Below are 15,913 nucleotides of genomic sequence, written 5' to 3'. Positions count from 1 at the left end.
ATAGCAGACATTCTTCACCATTTCTGACGCACACCACGTTGTTGCAGATGAGAACACCGCCCAAGCGAACTCTGCTGGATGCCAGCCTTATTAGGACTTGCTTGAATCTGACAAGCGAGGTTAGTTGGATAAAACACGGACAACGTGAACCCCGTTAACTGGCACACAAACCGGGAGTATTATTTGTTTACTTCAAAACATATGACGGTCACCTGTAATGCGTGTGATAGCGGCACAGCTATAGACAGAAGAGACAGACAGACAGACAGACGCGAATGTATGAATACGTGCCTGTGAAGTAATCACCGCATTCCCCACATTCAATCTTTAAAAAAAGTCAAATCGGTATGCCACTACGAGCTCGTGTCCAGTACTTTACCTCTGAAGCTAACCATAGGTACACCCCATGCTTAAGCTATCCCATGGTCTGGTTCGGCGTTTTTTAATATCGAAGAGTATATAATTTTGCTCAATTTGTACCTTTTGAATAGGCTGCATTTTCGGAGGGGGCTCAAAATTGCGTTTTAGAAATATAGCTCAGGCATAGTCCCCTCACAGTCACCTGCGGCCATCTTGAAAGGTAACGTGCATCGAAGCGAGAACAACGGCGACTTTTAATGATAGAGACAGGTGAATGACATGTCCAAGGTCTCTGAAGGGCACGGTACCTTCAGATGGCGCAGGGAACTGTGAAGGGCTAATTTGGATGGCAATGTGGTATCAAAATCCGTTGGTTAAAAAAGAATAGAATATTCTCCCTAAATAAATAGGCGACATTTCAGTACTTCAAAAGTACGAAAGAAAATGCTCACCATCCTCCTCCCACATCTCCTCCCTTACCTCATCCATTCCTCCTCACCAAAAGACGCTACGTAATATCCTACGTGTGACGACGATGAGTTGTTTCGAGCACTGGAACAGCATCTACTGCATTTTCAATATATTGGCCAGTTCCATTTCTTATTCTCCCTTAGTTTCTTTACTTTCTCAGTGCGCCCTCATTTGTTCTCCCTCTGTTAACGACCGAGATGGGATTGGGACTGGTTCAGGTGTAGTTGTCCGTCGACCCATGCTAACTCAAGCGTCACGCGCTCGTGGAACTGTAAAGAGCTTACCAGTGCGTCACGCAATGTGACCGTAAGACAAAAACGTTTCACTTGAGGTGACCATTCAAAGCTCAGGCAAGACTATCAAAACAAGCAGGTGCATGAGACGTCATGGCCGCCATCGTGTGTACGATAACAAAGCAATCCTCAGTAGCTTCTTTTGGTTAAGCAACGACACATGGCGTTTGTTTCATTGTTATCATATCTCAAGGGATTGTGAGTCACATGGTTGCACAATGGCATGATGACTATGGCACATTAATTTCTTTAGAAAAACCCAGAATGCCTTTGCGCCTACATGAGCATAAAGCGAAGAATAAAATATAGAATAGGATAGATAGAATAAAGAGAACAGAGGCAGAACGAAAAGCGCAGAGCAGAGCAATAATAGCAACTTAATTACATGAGGGAGAAACACGACAGTAACCTAAAATCGCTGACTAAACTAGACATGCTCAAGTCTCGCTCGCTATTTTTTCCGTTGACAAACCGGAAATGAAATAGTGCACTTCCGGTCAGATGGCTTTGAAAGGCGAACGATTTCAAAGCCATTCGGGGGGGGGGGAAAAACCGGAAAGGCACTATTTGAATCCGACGTTTGCAACGGAAAAAAAAATAGCGAGCAAGCGAGACTTGAATGCAAGAGTCTACTGTAAACCAGTGTGTCAGTCAGGAAGAAACAAACCTGATGGGACGTGAATTCATCGTTTTTTACCTGTAAAAATGTGCTCTCTCGTAGCTTCGACAGTCTCGCCAGTCAACAGGCATTGAAAACTTGACATGAATCTTGAATACTATGTTGTTCAAACAGTACTCCGCGAGATTTCAGTAGATTCTGAGTCACCGCTGAATAAGAAATCTAGAAGAAAAAAATGGGGAAAAAAAAAAAGGAAAAAAAAAGGGTATACAGACGTAAACACGAAAGATGTGTAAGGGAAAGAAAGAACGTAGGCGAGTATTTCTGAACACTTATTGAGTGGCTTACGGCGCTTCCTAAGTGCTTATCACGAACGTAGCAGGAAAAAAAAAAAAAAAGCTGTCTTTTATTCGTTTCTTACTATAGAATAATCGTATTTTAGTATTGAATAGAGATTTAGCAAAGAGGGAGAAAGCGGGGGGTGGTCACCCAGATCTAGCGAACTTTGCGCGGCGGATGGTTCAGACACTGGGCCTCCGTTCACTAATAAAACACCGTTTCGATAATTAGCGCGCGCGTAGTTTACTATCCTAACGATCATAATAAATTACTTTAACATTTGCTGAAATCCTTTCCACCACCACGTCCTGATTTCCTGGGGAAGATCCAGTGCATTGACAATGATATTTTCTAGAATTTTAATTGGCTGATATTTTCTAAAGCAATGTGATTGGTCTGGCGTATGCCTTGCTGTGTCAGGACCGTGTTCGTTCCGTGAGCCTTTTCACAGTCATACTATTAAGTGTAGACCTACCAGTTTACGGGGATTCACGAGAGTCAGAATACGTTTGATTGACTCGCCATCAGAAACGTCCCTCGAAGTCAATGTACTGCAAGCTACATCTGAAAAGGGAAAAGAAGTAAGGAACTCGGATTCTGCAACAAGATTGCAAGTCATGTGCAAAAAAATGGTGGCAACAGGGTGTTAAAATGCACAACAGCCCCAATCCACTGATTTTCCCATTTCAGACCACGTGTCAATCCTTACTGAGAATCATTTCTTTGTTTACTGGTTGTGCATGTGCATTCATTCTCTTGAAATAAGATTCCTCGTTTGAGTTGTATCTATATTCATGTGTCTTCTCATATGCAACCATTAAACAACGAAATGATACTCTAGAGAGTGCCACGTGGTCTCATGACGGCCCAAGATAAAGAGGTTTATTGAATATACTGAGTTCCTTGCCTTGATATCATAATCAACTTACCTGATATTAATGGTTTATATTCAGTAACACATTTTGTGGGTACTTTAGAAAGGTCTGCTGATGAAGGATAAAATATTTAATTCATAATGACTTTTATTATATAATTACCAATAAAATATCTATTTTCTCTATTTCGAAAAATTGATATCTTCACACGTGAAAATAACATCACGTGTGAAAATAACACCATTGCGATGGCTATTCAAAAATACACGAAAAGAATTGCCTGAAAAAGCTAAAACATACTTCATTGATAATAATAATATAAACAGAATATTACATGGCCGCTTGGAGATACGAATTTTATCTTCTCGTGTGAAAATCTCTTCAAGATCTTTTCAACACTCGAAGATAAATTTGGTATCTTCGCGCGCCCATGTAATATCCTCTATGAATTCTAATTTTTAAATGTGTGATAATTAAAATTATTTATAATTATAATTATGACACATTTATTCGAAAGAAAAGGAAAAAAAAAAAAAACGTTTTCAAAATGATCGAATCTCCTCACCCTTCCACTTTCTAGACCACAAACTTCCCCCACCCCCCTTCCCCCCAAAACGACATGAAAAAAAGAATCCAAACGTTTCACTCGTAAAAGCAAGTTAGATGACCAATAATGCTCAAACATAACTATTTCTTTTGACAATTAACTAAATGTCAATAGTAAGGGTACGTTTTTGCAATTCTACCCAGCTTATGAAGAACTCCTCCGAGAAAAGACTTTTGTTGGTTCATTGACAGGTACATTCATGTTTACCTTGGGATGTAAGCATTTCCACATCAGCTGTCTCTGGCTTCTGCTGGTCCTAACCAATAATAACATAACATATAAGGGATTAAAAAGACTATAAAGTATGAAACAGAGGTGGACTTAAGGTTAAGGATTCATCTTGTCATCACAAGATGAAAAAATACGATCGAGAGGTACTGGAGCGCGAGCGCCTCTGAATTTTAAGGTACAATTTAGGGGGATAGTCTCATTAACGGCAAGACGAAAAGTACAATCAAGAGGCACTCATACTTTACATTCTCGGCTATTTTTATTATCGGTTATAGGATAGCACAGGTAACGTCGCAGGGAGAGCACTCGCATCTCACCAATGCGACCCGGGTTCGGTGTGAGTAGAGTTGCTTGCGGTTCTCTCCTGTGCTTCGAGGGTTTTGCGGGTTCTCCAGTTTTTCCTCCCTCCGCAAAAATCACTTCTAAATTTCAATTGAATTTCAGTGAACGAAGAGCGACTTTTTTTGGACGTGCCACTGCTAAATCCTATTTATCTATATTGAAGAAATAGAAAACGCGCGCGCGTGCCTGTGTGCTGTCATAAAGCACGGAGTGGTTGGCAGAACAGTAGAGAAGTGTTAGGAGAAGCACGACGCGTAGTGGAGTGCTTCTGGACACTTCTCGAGTGTTCTGCCAATCCCCAAGTGCTTTATGACTGCACACAGCACAGCAGCGAGTTTTTTATTTCTTTTATAAAATGTAAATTACAATAATAGATAGGAATGAACGCAACGCAAAGTGCGCGCGCGTGCAATGTGCTCTCATAAAGCACGCGCTCCAAACCAATCAGAACGCGACATTCATAACAGTTATTTTATAATTTATTTTTGTACCTACTGCTTGAAAGACGTAGCTATTGAGTTATCTATGTCTATTATTTGTTTCTCACATAGAAATCCAGGGCAGGAGAAAGGAGGTAACGACCTTCACTCCAGATTTCACTTCAATATAATATTATACTGACTTACGGCTTTAGTTTTTTCATCTTCTGCTGCAGTTAAATCTGTTATCATAAAATCTTCAGGTCTACAAATAAAGTATTAATAATATCCATATTAATGACATAAAGACATGTACATTTCACATCTACTTTTAAGTGTATGAAACGTGCGCGCATGTTTCTGTACTGTGATATAAACACGCTAGGAGTTGTAGAGCACGAGAGAAGTATTGCCAAGCTTAGGAACACGGCCCATAGCTGAGTGTTTTCTTGCTTTTAGAGTGAACAGTACAGAGTAATATGAAGCCACTTTACATTGCTTTTAAAAATGTTTTGAACGAATTTGCAAGAGTGTCTCTATCCTCTGATAAAAATATAGTGTCCAGCCAATCAGCTTGCGTATTTAAAAAGTATGATATGATAACCTTTTAAAAAGTATGGTGTGAACTGCAGGCAGAATAGGAGGGGAAGTGGTACACTCGTGGCAAACCTTTTCTGAAGGAATAGCTGTATATTATCAAACTTCCAAAGATTCATGAATAATTAACGAGCATTTTGACCTATCACGTCCTTCAAATCCATCACGTGCATGGATGTTTATAGCTGATAATAGCTCAACATGGATATTTTTATGTAAAGATTTTGGAATCTTTATAAAGACCAAAGTAGTACAAGAGAATGTCACGAATGAGGACCCTAAATACTCATTAATTATTCATGCATTTTTGAAGTCGTTTAATAAACTCGCAGATCGTGTTTTATCAGGTCTAAAACCATGAGGCACTCGTTCATTAAACTATACATAAACAAAATTCTCAGAGCAAGGAGCTGTTTATTACAAATGTTTTCTTACTTGATAAACTCCCCATAATCATCCCATTTAACCTTCTCTTCATGACAAGGAAACATTGGATAAGATCTTGCCTGCTTGAAGAAAGAACTTTTACGACTGCCCTAAACACAAATGAACACGGAAACACAATAAGACATAGTTGAATAACAAGTGCTATTAATCTTCAAATCATAAAATAAAATGTTTTGAAATCCTTCTCAAAATTGAATGTGGCTTAATTTAAAGGGCTGCGGAGCAACCTAAAAAGATTTGGGGGGGGGGGGGGGGGGGGTAAGATTGAGACTACTATGGGAAAAAGATTAGCTAAGTTTGGAAAATATAAGAGTCTAGTAGGGGAAAAAGAGAAAAAGTGGTGTGTGTGTGTGTGTGTGTGGGGGGGGGGGGGGGGGGGGGGGGCTGCCCCACCCCTTCTGTGGCCCATAAAAATTGAACATCAACATTTCAGCTATGCTGATTATAGTTATTATCAAAACATTTCTTATTATCATTTCTTACTATCATAAACAAAAAAACAAACAAACAGACAAGCAAAATAAACATGGTAGATGCTAACCTTATCTACTGCCATCATCAAATCATGTTTATCTGAAATCTCTTGTTCATCATCACTGTCACTGTCACTCTCTTCCACGACAAGGGACCTGTATGGAAAAAGATAGACATTTAAAAACTCCTGCGTCAACTTCACCACTGCTTTCAATGCTATATTTCTACTGCCAATCAAAGAAATTAAGTAATCTGTTCCAACATTTTTCTCTTCATTAGGGTGTAATTATTGTACCGAATTCTTAGTGAAATGAACCAAGTTTGATAGAGAAAATCCAAGTTAAAGTTTATGCAAATGAAGACGAATCTATATCAGATATAAAACCTCCTTCAGGTTCATGATTTCTATTGTGTTTCCTTCATGAATTATCAATGAGTAATTTTAACCCTATTATGAAATTGTTTGATAATAACACACTAATTTTAAGGTTTGATTTTAATATTGCTTTTGCATTTTTTAAATTCTTTTTATGCACTAGCAACAAATCAGTCTATGGTAGATATAAACACCCTGAGAGCTGTAGAGCACTTGAAAAGCAAGAGAAACACTTGGCAATGCCTCTACAGCTCCCAGCATGTTTATAACACACTACAGACATATAGGCACTTATATTTTATATTGTTTAATAAATAAATAAAATAAGAATAAAATGAGCTTATGTTTTATATTATTTAATAATAAAATAAAATAAAAATAAAATGTAAAAAAAAAAAATAATAAAAAAAATAGATAAATAAAATGTAAAAATAAAAAATAAAAAATACTAAATAAATTGGGAAAAAAACCCTCACTTTCTATTGGTGCCATCAATGTTATGCTTCTCTTTCTTTTTCTCCTCTTCCATGTACTTCTCCAACTCCTCCCCTTCTAGTCGCACTCTCTGTTTTATCTGAGAAAAGACCATTACACAGTGTTTTCATTTTCGGAGATTAGAGAGTGCTACAGTAACTAAGCATTCTCTGGCTTAAAGTGCAGATGAACCCTTTGACAATACATTCAGTACTGGTTCTGCATAAAGGAAACAGTTGATTGGTAAAATATTTCTTGGTTTGAGTGATGCTTCTCTAAGTTATGAAGGTTTATACTTCCAATATGTTAATGATGATGACGTCAGGTAAGGTATTTGAGTGTTTTTGTTGTAACTAGTAATACTAAATGCTGGCCATTTTGAAAATACAAATTTTAAATAGCTTTTATGTAAACCATGAGTAAATGATGCTTTTTGAATACTGTATCTACGATTTTGTATAGTTAATTAAGCCTTAATAGACGTCACATCATTAGCATATTGGAAGTATAAACCTTCATAACTTAGAGATGCATCACTCAAATCAAGAAAATTTTACCATTCAATAATTTACTTCATGTAAAATCAGTCCTGAAAGTATTGCCAAAGGGTTCATTTGCACTTTAAGACTACATGTACCATGATCTTTCTTATTTAATATTTTGGGACTTAGTGGAGGGCCTGATCAGAACATCTTGGAGTATGACTATAAGCCCACTGAAGGTAAACCAACTACGGACACTTTACCATCTTGTCTATCACCACCCCATAGAGGAATGTATCTAGGGGGAGGGGGTAGGGTACCTGAGACTCCCTTTCAATCGGCAGTTTCATTGTTACATGCATAAGTATTGGAGGGGTGAGGGGAGGGGAGGGGAGGGGGGAGGGGAAGGGGAGGGGAGGAGAGGGAGGGATGATTTGCTGACATTGGTCGTACAATCTGAATGACTTTCCATGGACAATCTTGCATGCCGTTTTGGAAGAAATAACTAGAATTTTCTGGACTTAATGGTTTGGGTATCCTTATAGTACATTATTTTTTGCTTGAACATGCTTTCCGACTGAAAAGTCATGAAATCCAAGTACCTCTAGATCAACTTGTTTTGTCTCCAAGTGTTCAATCAAGGTTCGTGCAAGAGTACCCGGTGACGATCGGGCAGTAAAAATGACTGTATTCTTTGGGTTCTCTGCCCACTCTACAAACAAATCCCGTGAAAATCCACATGTCAAATCCATCATACTGGCCAGCACAACCTGGAGGAATTAGCCAAAGTTAGGTGTTAGTTTTAAGGAATCAAGGGAGGCATAGCAGTAATACACTCGCCTTTCACCTCCGCGGTCTTGGGTTTGATTTGTCATCAAATGCAAAGAGTTTGTTAGGTCTCTCCCTTGATTTGAGGTTTTGCTAAATTCAAACTCGAGTTTTGATTTAGATTTTTGAATCGTGATCACCGTCATCATCATCACCATCATCATCATTACAACCATCATCATCATCATCATCAATCACATCATCATCAAAATTTGATAATGAAGGGGTGCTTACTGCTACTAGTGATTGTCGGCAGGGCTTAAAATAATAGCTGGTTAGTTGCCAGTCAAGATTATTTTTCAATTGAAATTAATTTTAGCTCAACACTACTGCAGTACATACTGGTCAAAATGACTGGCAAGGCAAGGATTTGACCAGACAAATTCCAACTCTGGCAAGACATTGTCCGATGATGGGCGATTATTTTAATCCCTGGTGAGTGACATACTGTAAAAGATGAGAAAATACCTTAGGCTCTGGTATCTTTGCAAGATCAGCAAGACTGTGGCATAATGTACAATATCTGGAGAGAGAAAAAACAAAGGGATGCCATATATTAAAGTACTTTCTCAATCATTGCTAATAAATATAAATAAGCATATATTCATAGATAGTTTATTTAACAATTATTCGCCGAAGGTGAAGTGAATATCATGGAATATTTACCGAGACGCGAGACTTCGAGCGGGGAGGTAAATATTCTCCAATATTCACTTCGCCCTTGGCGAATAATTGTTTCAGTATAAATACCCATGCGATTCTTTCAACAACAAAAAAGAAGAAAAAGAAGATAAAAGACATTTTTTTCCAGTAACAGCAACAAAGTGGCTTGCCGCCATTTTGGATTATCGCTGGAGGTGATTATCATGTGATAGTGTGAGTTTCTCGACCAATCAGCGCACAAGATTTTCAATAATCACCTGTGTATTTTTACTAAACAAATATATTTAGTATATTCAGAGATAGATTTATTTTTAAATAAATAGATAATTAATCGATATATTTTTACAGTTAAATTGAATACTCCAGTTTCAAGTTCTCAGATTTAGCCGCGATTTTGTGTAAAATATTCATTTGTTCCAGTGAAGGTCCATGGAATTTCAAACTGCTTGCATTGTTGAAAGAGTACATTCTTTTCTTTTCTGTTGGTATTTGTGAATATTTGGACACTGATATTAGGCTAACCCTGCGAAACTGAGTCTGTAATCAAGGAATACAGTGGAAATTTGGAACTCAAAAATGGTCTATCACCTGAACTGATAAGGGTTATTTCTTCCTATTTCAAATGCTTTCATGATTTTGTCACTCATCCACTCAACCTAGAAAGAATATTTAGAATTAGACTATTAAACCTACTATTGATCTATCACAAATCTTGCTCAATTAAATAAAGTTTCAATTTATTAATTAAAAATAATTATGGCTAGACATGTCTAATGAAAACATTTAAAAAACTTTTTCTCAATTGATGAAGATTTTTTTAAACACTTTTGCAATGTTACAAAAGCATTGGTTATTGATTAGAATGTTTCCATGGAGTTGTGGCTGCACTTGGTTGGCTGCTCAAGCACTCAAGAAGCTAGAGTTGTACTCAACTACGCATTGTGTGACTCTTCAAGCTTCCTTCATGTTTAGAAACCTCCGGAGTGCATCCAAAACTTGATGGAAGCACGCTAATCAAAGAACAATGCTTCATAAAGGAACGAACCTGTGACTTGGCAAACTCCACTACATTGTAGCTCACATTGTTAAGCATGGCAAGTGAGTATGCTGTCAGACCAGAATCAGGGTTTCTCCACAACTGATCCTACACAAAACAAACAGAAAATAACATTAAGATACAACATGATGCAATGCGATGTGTTTTGATGTCTTACAATGTGATGTGATGTGATGTGATGAGGTGTGATGTGATGTCATACAATGTGATGTGATGTGATGTGATGTGATGTGATATCATACAATGTGATTTCATGTGATGTGATGTGATGTCATACGATGTGATGTGATGTGATGTGATGCGTTGTGGTGTCATACAATGTGATTTCATGTGCTGTGATGTGATGTCATACGATGTGATGTGATGTGATGCGATGTGGTGTCATACAATGTGGAGTGATGTGATGTGATGTCATACAATGTGATGTGATATGATGTGATGCAATGTGATGTCATACAATTTGATGTGATGTGATACAATGTGATGTGATGCAATGCAATGTGATGTGATGTCATACAATATGATGTGAAGTGTGTGATGTGATAAAATGATGTGATGTGATTGTGATGTGATGTGATGTGATGTGTGTGATTGTGATGTGTTGTGATGTGATGCAATGCAATGCAATGTGATACCTTGTTTATGAAGGAAAAAATATTTTAATAGCAGTTGTTATTATCATGCTAACTCAAACTGCTTCGAACTACACTTTGAAATGTGTCTTTCCACTTCCATCAATCAAAAATAATCAGTTGGTACCTGCAGCAATCATAAACCAAATTCTCAGCTACAAATTTATAATATTTAAAATTGCAGTAAACTACACTGTTTTCTAGTACACAGCCTTCTAAAGTTTAGTTTGTTACACTGACTTATAAGGTAATAAAAAATAAATAAATGAACGGATGGATAGATGGATGGATGGGTGGGTGGGTTGATGGATGGATGGGTGAGTGGGTGGATGGATGGGTGAGTGGGTGGATGGATGGGTGAGTGGGTGGGTGGATGGGTGGTTGGATGGATGGATGGATGGGTGAGTGGGTGGATGGATGGGTGAGTGGGTGGATGGATGGGTGAGTGGGTGGGTTGGTGGGTGGATGGGTGGGTGGATGGAAGAAGGGCAAAGTTTACCAGAAGTTGTGATAGTTCCAGCACTCTTCCTGCTGTATCCAATGCTATCAGGACATTTCCATTCCGACGAGTCGTTTTAAGAATTTCATCTATACAAATAATATCATAATAATAATTACAATGCATATCAACTAAGGTTCACCTACCAGAGTGCTTACCACATTTCTGTGGAAAACCTTCTAAGAAATTGGACAATTTGCACATATTAATAAGTTCAGTAGACCTCAGCAGACTGTAGAGCTACAAAACTTTTCACTAATTTGTACTTTTCGGTGATAGCCATCACGTTGTAAACACTTTGATGGATTGTGTTACGGTCACCAATAAGTTTGGACATCGTTCTCGGATTCCCATACAAATTCAGTGAGTTTAAAGAGAAAATTGAGATAGATTTCTTTAGTTAGCTCTATTAACAGCAATAAGAAAAGCTTCAAATAAGTTAGAAAAATGATATCTTACTTGTATTTAGAGAACTAACTAAACAAACCAAGCAAACAATTCATTTATAAAAGTCAGCACATTTGTACAGAAATCTGAGAACAATGTCTGAACTTCTTGGTGACCGTAACACAATCCAACACAATTATGAAGGTGAATTATGACCTACTGCACCAGAGACAAACGCTCTTGCGAAATGAGCTTGCTGAGTGGCTTTGCATGAGTTGATTGTTTACAATCAACTCACAAACCTGTCATGCTTATTGTGCGTAAATAGGAATGAAAACATCAATTGGTTATAAACAACAGCCTTCATTAGTTACTTTTTGATAGAATAACAAAAAAATTGAAAGATATTTACTTTTAAGCAGCGTATCTCTTTCTCTTCTCCTCGTCTGTACATTCAAAGCATTAAATGAATCAGTGATCAACAATGACGGTCGACTAAGTGTTTCCAGGACGGCTCCATTCAGGTGTCTTTCCTTCTTGTGGTTATAATCGACGGCATATATTATATCCTCTTCTCCATCTTTGACTATCTTCCACATTGTCCCACCAATCATGTGCCCAGCGGCATAAGGTGTGATGGTGATACCATGTCCTTTACCTGAATATAGTATATTATATCATTAGTTCTATACTAACTAACTAGCGTCATACTACTGTATATAGTTTCTTGATACCATGAAGTATCTTAATATATATTTTAGTACAGATAAGATATTCATTGCTTTGCTATGAGAAAACGTTGGATATCTATTTATCATGCACAAAAGTTGCCTTCACAGTTCCCTGTGCCATCTTGAAAAGTAGCTGTGTCTCTGCATTGAAGCCAGACGAATGGTGAGTTTACACTAATAGCGGCATGTGAATAATTATCCAAGGTGTTAAAAAGGTCTCTATCATTGCAAGCTCACCGTTCGTCTCGCTTCGATGCAAAGGCAAGGCTAACTTTAAAGATGGGGGAGGAAAGTGTGAAGGGGAGTATTGAAAATACACATAGGCTGTAATCCCATATATATAGCACAGTGTTTTATGTTGTTTTTTTTGTTACAATTTAAATTACCTTTTAGGCTAACATTCTGTGAATATTTGAGTTGAATAATCTTATCAAAAACAGCATCCACATCATCCAGGGTGAAGGTGTCAAATTCTTCTGAGTTTTGATGTGACTAAGAAAAAATTGGAACAAAAAAATTATGGTACTCTGTACTCTCATGTTCATCCAATATCCCTTTAACAGTTTTAAAAATATAATAGCTGGTCAACCAACAACATTGCATATAATGGCCAAAACTGATCAGTCACATTGACTTGTTACAATTTGAAACTTGTTTCACACTAGCATCGAAATCAGAATTGGAAACAACATATGCAGTCACTCAGTATCACAAATACACTGAGTCTGCGTATGTTGCTTCTGAAGTGTACTCCTTCCATGATTTTAAATAGTTTAACCAATTAACCTTACTACTTCATGTAAGACTATATGAAATGGCACTATTCCGTAATAGATTCTAAGGGTATAAGTTTTTTTTTGGATTTGGGTTAGGGTTTGGATTAGGGTTTCAGGATGTTATAATCAATAATAAATAATTATAATCCAATACTAGAGCAGATGCAATTAAACCGTGAAATAAAATCAAACTAAATACTAACTAATGGTGTCTATTTAGTGACTAATAGTTGCTATCACTCAACCAGAACATTTATTAAACAAAAGACACAAATGGTCTCTTGTGTATTTGTCTTTGTATGATGAATGTTCTGGTTGAGTAATAGCAACTACTAGTCACTAAATAGATACTATTAGTTAGTATTTAGTTTGATTTTATTTCACGGTTTAATTGCATCTGCTCTACCATTTCATGTAGTCTTACATGAAGTAACAACCTATTATGCCAATACCATGAGATCCAGCTTCCATGATTGTGATGGAATTTGGATGCTTACAATAATTTATGAAATCACAATAATTGATTATCATTCAAATCCATTCTTTTGTCTATTAATATCTCTCTTGTATCTCACCACAGGAATCCCAAAGATACAAAAAGAGAGGCGAAAGTAGAATAGACCAGAATCTCACCTGAAACCAATCATACATAAACATTTGCCCCATCTTGTAAACTGGAATAGTAGCATATATCGGGCAGTGTAACCCACACTTGCCGACCAAATATGGCAAACCACCCATGTGATAGAGGTCTGGGAATGATATTAACACTGCGTCTATCTGATGTACATGCCTGAAACATGAAAAAAATAATGTTGCGATTATTCGCTTTACAATGTAAATATACATGTATGTAGAAATAAACATTAACCATATTGGTCATCATCATCATCATCTTTATTGAGTCGGTAAAGCCTTAAGGCATCACACCAACTGTAATAAGCTATATAGAAGAATAAAAAAACTACAATTTTTTGAATGGAATAGTTCTAAAACTGTCATAAAAAATTTATAAATTAAATAAACATAATTCCAGATGTCGGAGCCACGCCCAAACCCCCCAAACAAATCCCTAGCTGACTGAAGCATCCCACCAGTATTAAGGTGAATGCTGCAGCTGGAGACAAATTATCACCCGGGGCAATTGAGTGTGCCTTCTACACCCGTTATCTAATTAATAAATAAGGAAAAATATCTAAGATACCTAATCTAGATATTTTTTAATTTCAATTTTACCGTTTGATAGAAAACAATACCACATATTTGTTGGCATCGTTACCGCACTCTAGCCATATTCTCATTGTAACTGAGCATTGTCATTGGGTGAATTATTGGAAGGCAATGGGAATCTATTTCAATATTACAGCATGTTGTACTGTGTACTGTATAGGTCCTGTAAGTCAACTAGAATTATGTATTTTTCAAACTGCTCTATTAATTTGATAAACTTGAAATGTTTGGCCATGTTTTAACTCGATAATATATTTAATGTCAACAACATACGACTTTCAACTCACATTTTGATTTTCATAGAGTTAGAAAAAGCCAGAGAACTTAAAGAAAATCTTTGTGGCAGCGGAGAGAAGTAACAAGCACTCATCTACTCACAAACTTATTGCTGGTTTTTAATCATTCCCAAGAGAATGAAATAACAAAACACGGTGGCGATGTTGGATGATATAACAAAAGAGACTAATGAATCTTTGCTGAATTCATCCAACATGGTGGCTGTGAAAAACATCAATATCACCAAACATAATTGTATTAACGCAGAGTCCCAACACTATAGACCAGTTTCAGCAATTCCTAGAGTCGTTGCAACGCAGAGGACAAAACAATGTATTTTAGTTATCAAAAAAGTAAGATTCTATGGCTTTGTCCTCTGAATTGGCTGCATTGGAAATATCCTGCAAGGGGTGTATACAAACTTTAGCGTGACTAGCAAATGAGCTTACTTTTTAACAGTTTCAATGTGTTCCATGGTGAGCGTTTCGTTCCATCCACAGTCCAACAAGAAACGAAATTCGTCAACTTGCATGAGGTAACACAGGGGACCCTCATCATGAGCACCAGAAAGAACAGACAGCTTGATAATCGAAGTCATGTCGGACACGCAGTTCTCTTCTGTTATTATATACGATTTTTAGGGTAATCAGACCATATTTTACTGAAGAAATCTTGTGGAAAGTTTGGAATATATAGCTACATGAGGAAGGCTGCCATTTTGGATAACCCGACCTCCTTTGCGGGTTTGCGGTTCAAGTAAAAAGTGTACCACAGGGATCCCATGAATAGGATGTGACGCAAGTCAGCTCCGTGAAAAATACATAAAACTTTTAAAATTTCATCTGTTACACAGATCACTTTTAATAAATATTTTTATTGATCTTATAATCAGGACCATACTTCCAGACATCGAATGCTGAACCGTCGTATGGCAGCGCGAAGCATTTACGGCTATGCCGGAGATTTCGGCCCCGACACCGCTATCCCTGGATTTACAGACTGATCAGGAAGCTCGGCAGAAGCCTAAGGGAGAGGTTAGTCGGCCCCTAGACCGTAGATGATTAACCCCTTGCTATGACCAGCATACCCAGCATTTCGCTTGTGTCGCTGATGACTAGTCTCCCATGGTCACTCCTTTCCATGTGGGACATTTTTTTGAAGGCTAGCTGCAAGGTTACTCTTTCCATGTGGGACGCGCTTGCAAACTGTACCACAGTATCATTTCTCACGAAAACTTGGGGTAAAAATCCAAATCCAAAGTTATTCAGCGGAAGTAGATCCAGAAATCTGAGAAATGATGTTAGTCACGATGGCAATTTCTTTGAACGCTCCGTTTTTTTGTGGGGTGGCCTTTTGTTAGCCAAACAAAAGCGGAACGGTGAAAGGAGGGGCCAGCGTTTGGACTGAAAAAATGTGAGGTGGAGGCAG

General features: G+C 37.6%; 1 protein-coding gene across 1 annotated transcript; it reads right to left on the bottom strand.

Annotated features, from left to right (window-relative positions):
- Positions 1-1,909: 1,909 nt before the first annotated feature.
- On the bottom strand, positions 1,910-15,208 carry LOC148909514 (cleavage and polyadenylation specificity factor subunit 2-like). Its single transcript, XM_089034160.1, has 16 exons — positions 14,935-15,208; positions 13,613-13,772; positions 12,590-12,695; positions 11,885-12,130; positions 11,086-11,174; positions 9,943-10,041; positions 9,486-9,553; positions 8,703-8,757; positions 8,009-8,176; positions 6,927-7,024; positions 6,142-6,229; positions 5,589-5,689; positions 4,764-4,821; positions 3,772-3,820; positions 3,012-3,065; positions 1,910-1,965 (listed from the first exon to the last, which is right to left on the bottom strand). Exons 1-16 carry the CDS (start codon positions 15,081-15,083, stop codon positions 1,910-1,912), a joined length of 1,644 nt encoding a protein of 547 aa, XP_088890286.1. The 5' UTR covers positions 15,084-15,208.
- Between the last annotated feature and the right edge of the window lie 705 nt (positions 15,209-15,913).

Source organism: Actinia tenebrosa, unplaced genomic scaffold (genome assembly GCF_029948245.1).
Source record: "Actinia tenebrosa isolate PJP-AT-01 unplaced genomic scaffold, QUT_ActTen_1.0 PGA_scaffold2__45_contigs__length_23673736, whole genome shotgun sequence".
NCBI lineage: Eukaryota > Metazoa > Cnidaria > Anthozoa > Actiniaria > Actiniidae > Actinia > Actinia tenebrosa.
This window is presented reverse-complemented; position numbering and strand designations above follow the sequence as displayed.

Excerpts from the sequence above, each read along its gene's own strand:
- LOC148909514 (XM_089034160.1), bottom strand. The coding sequence starts at position 15,083 with ATGACTTCGATTATCAAGCTGTCTGTTCTTTCTGGTGCTCATGATGAG. Across the intron at positions 11,175-11,884 it reads AAGAGATACGCTGCTTAAAA|ATGAAATTCTTAAAACGACT; the intron begins GTAAATATCTTT and ends TTATTTGTATAG. Across the intron at positions 8,177-8,702 it reads CAAAGATACCAGAGCCTAAG|GTTGTGCTGGCCAGTATGAT; the intron begins GTATTTTCTCAT and ends TAATTCCTCCAG.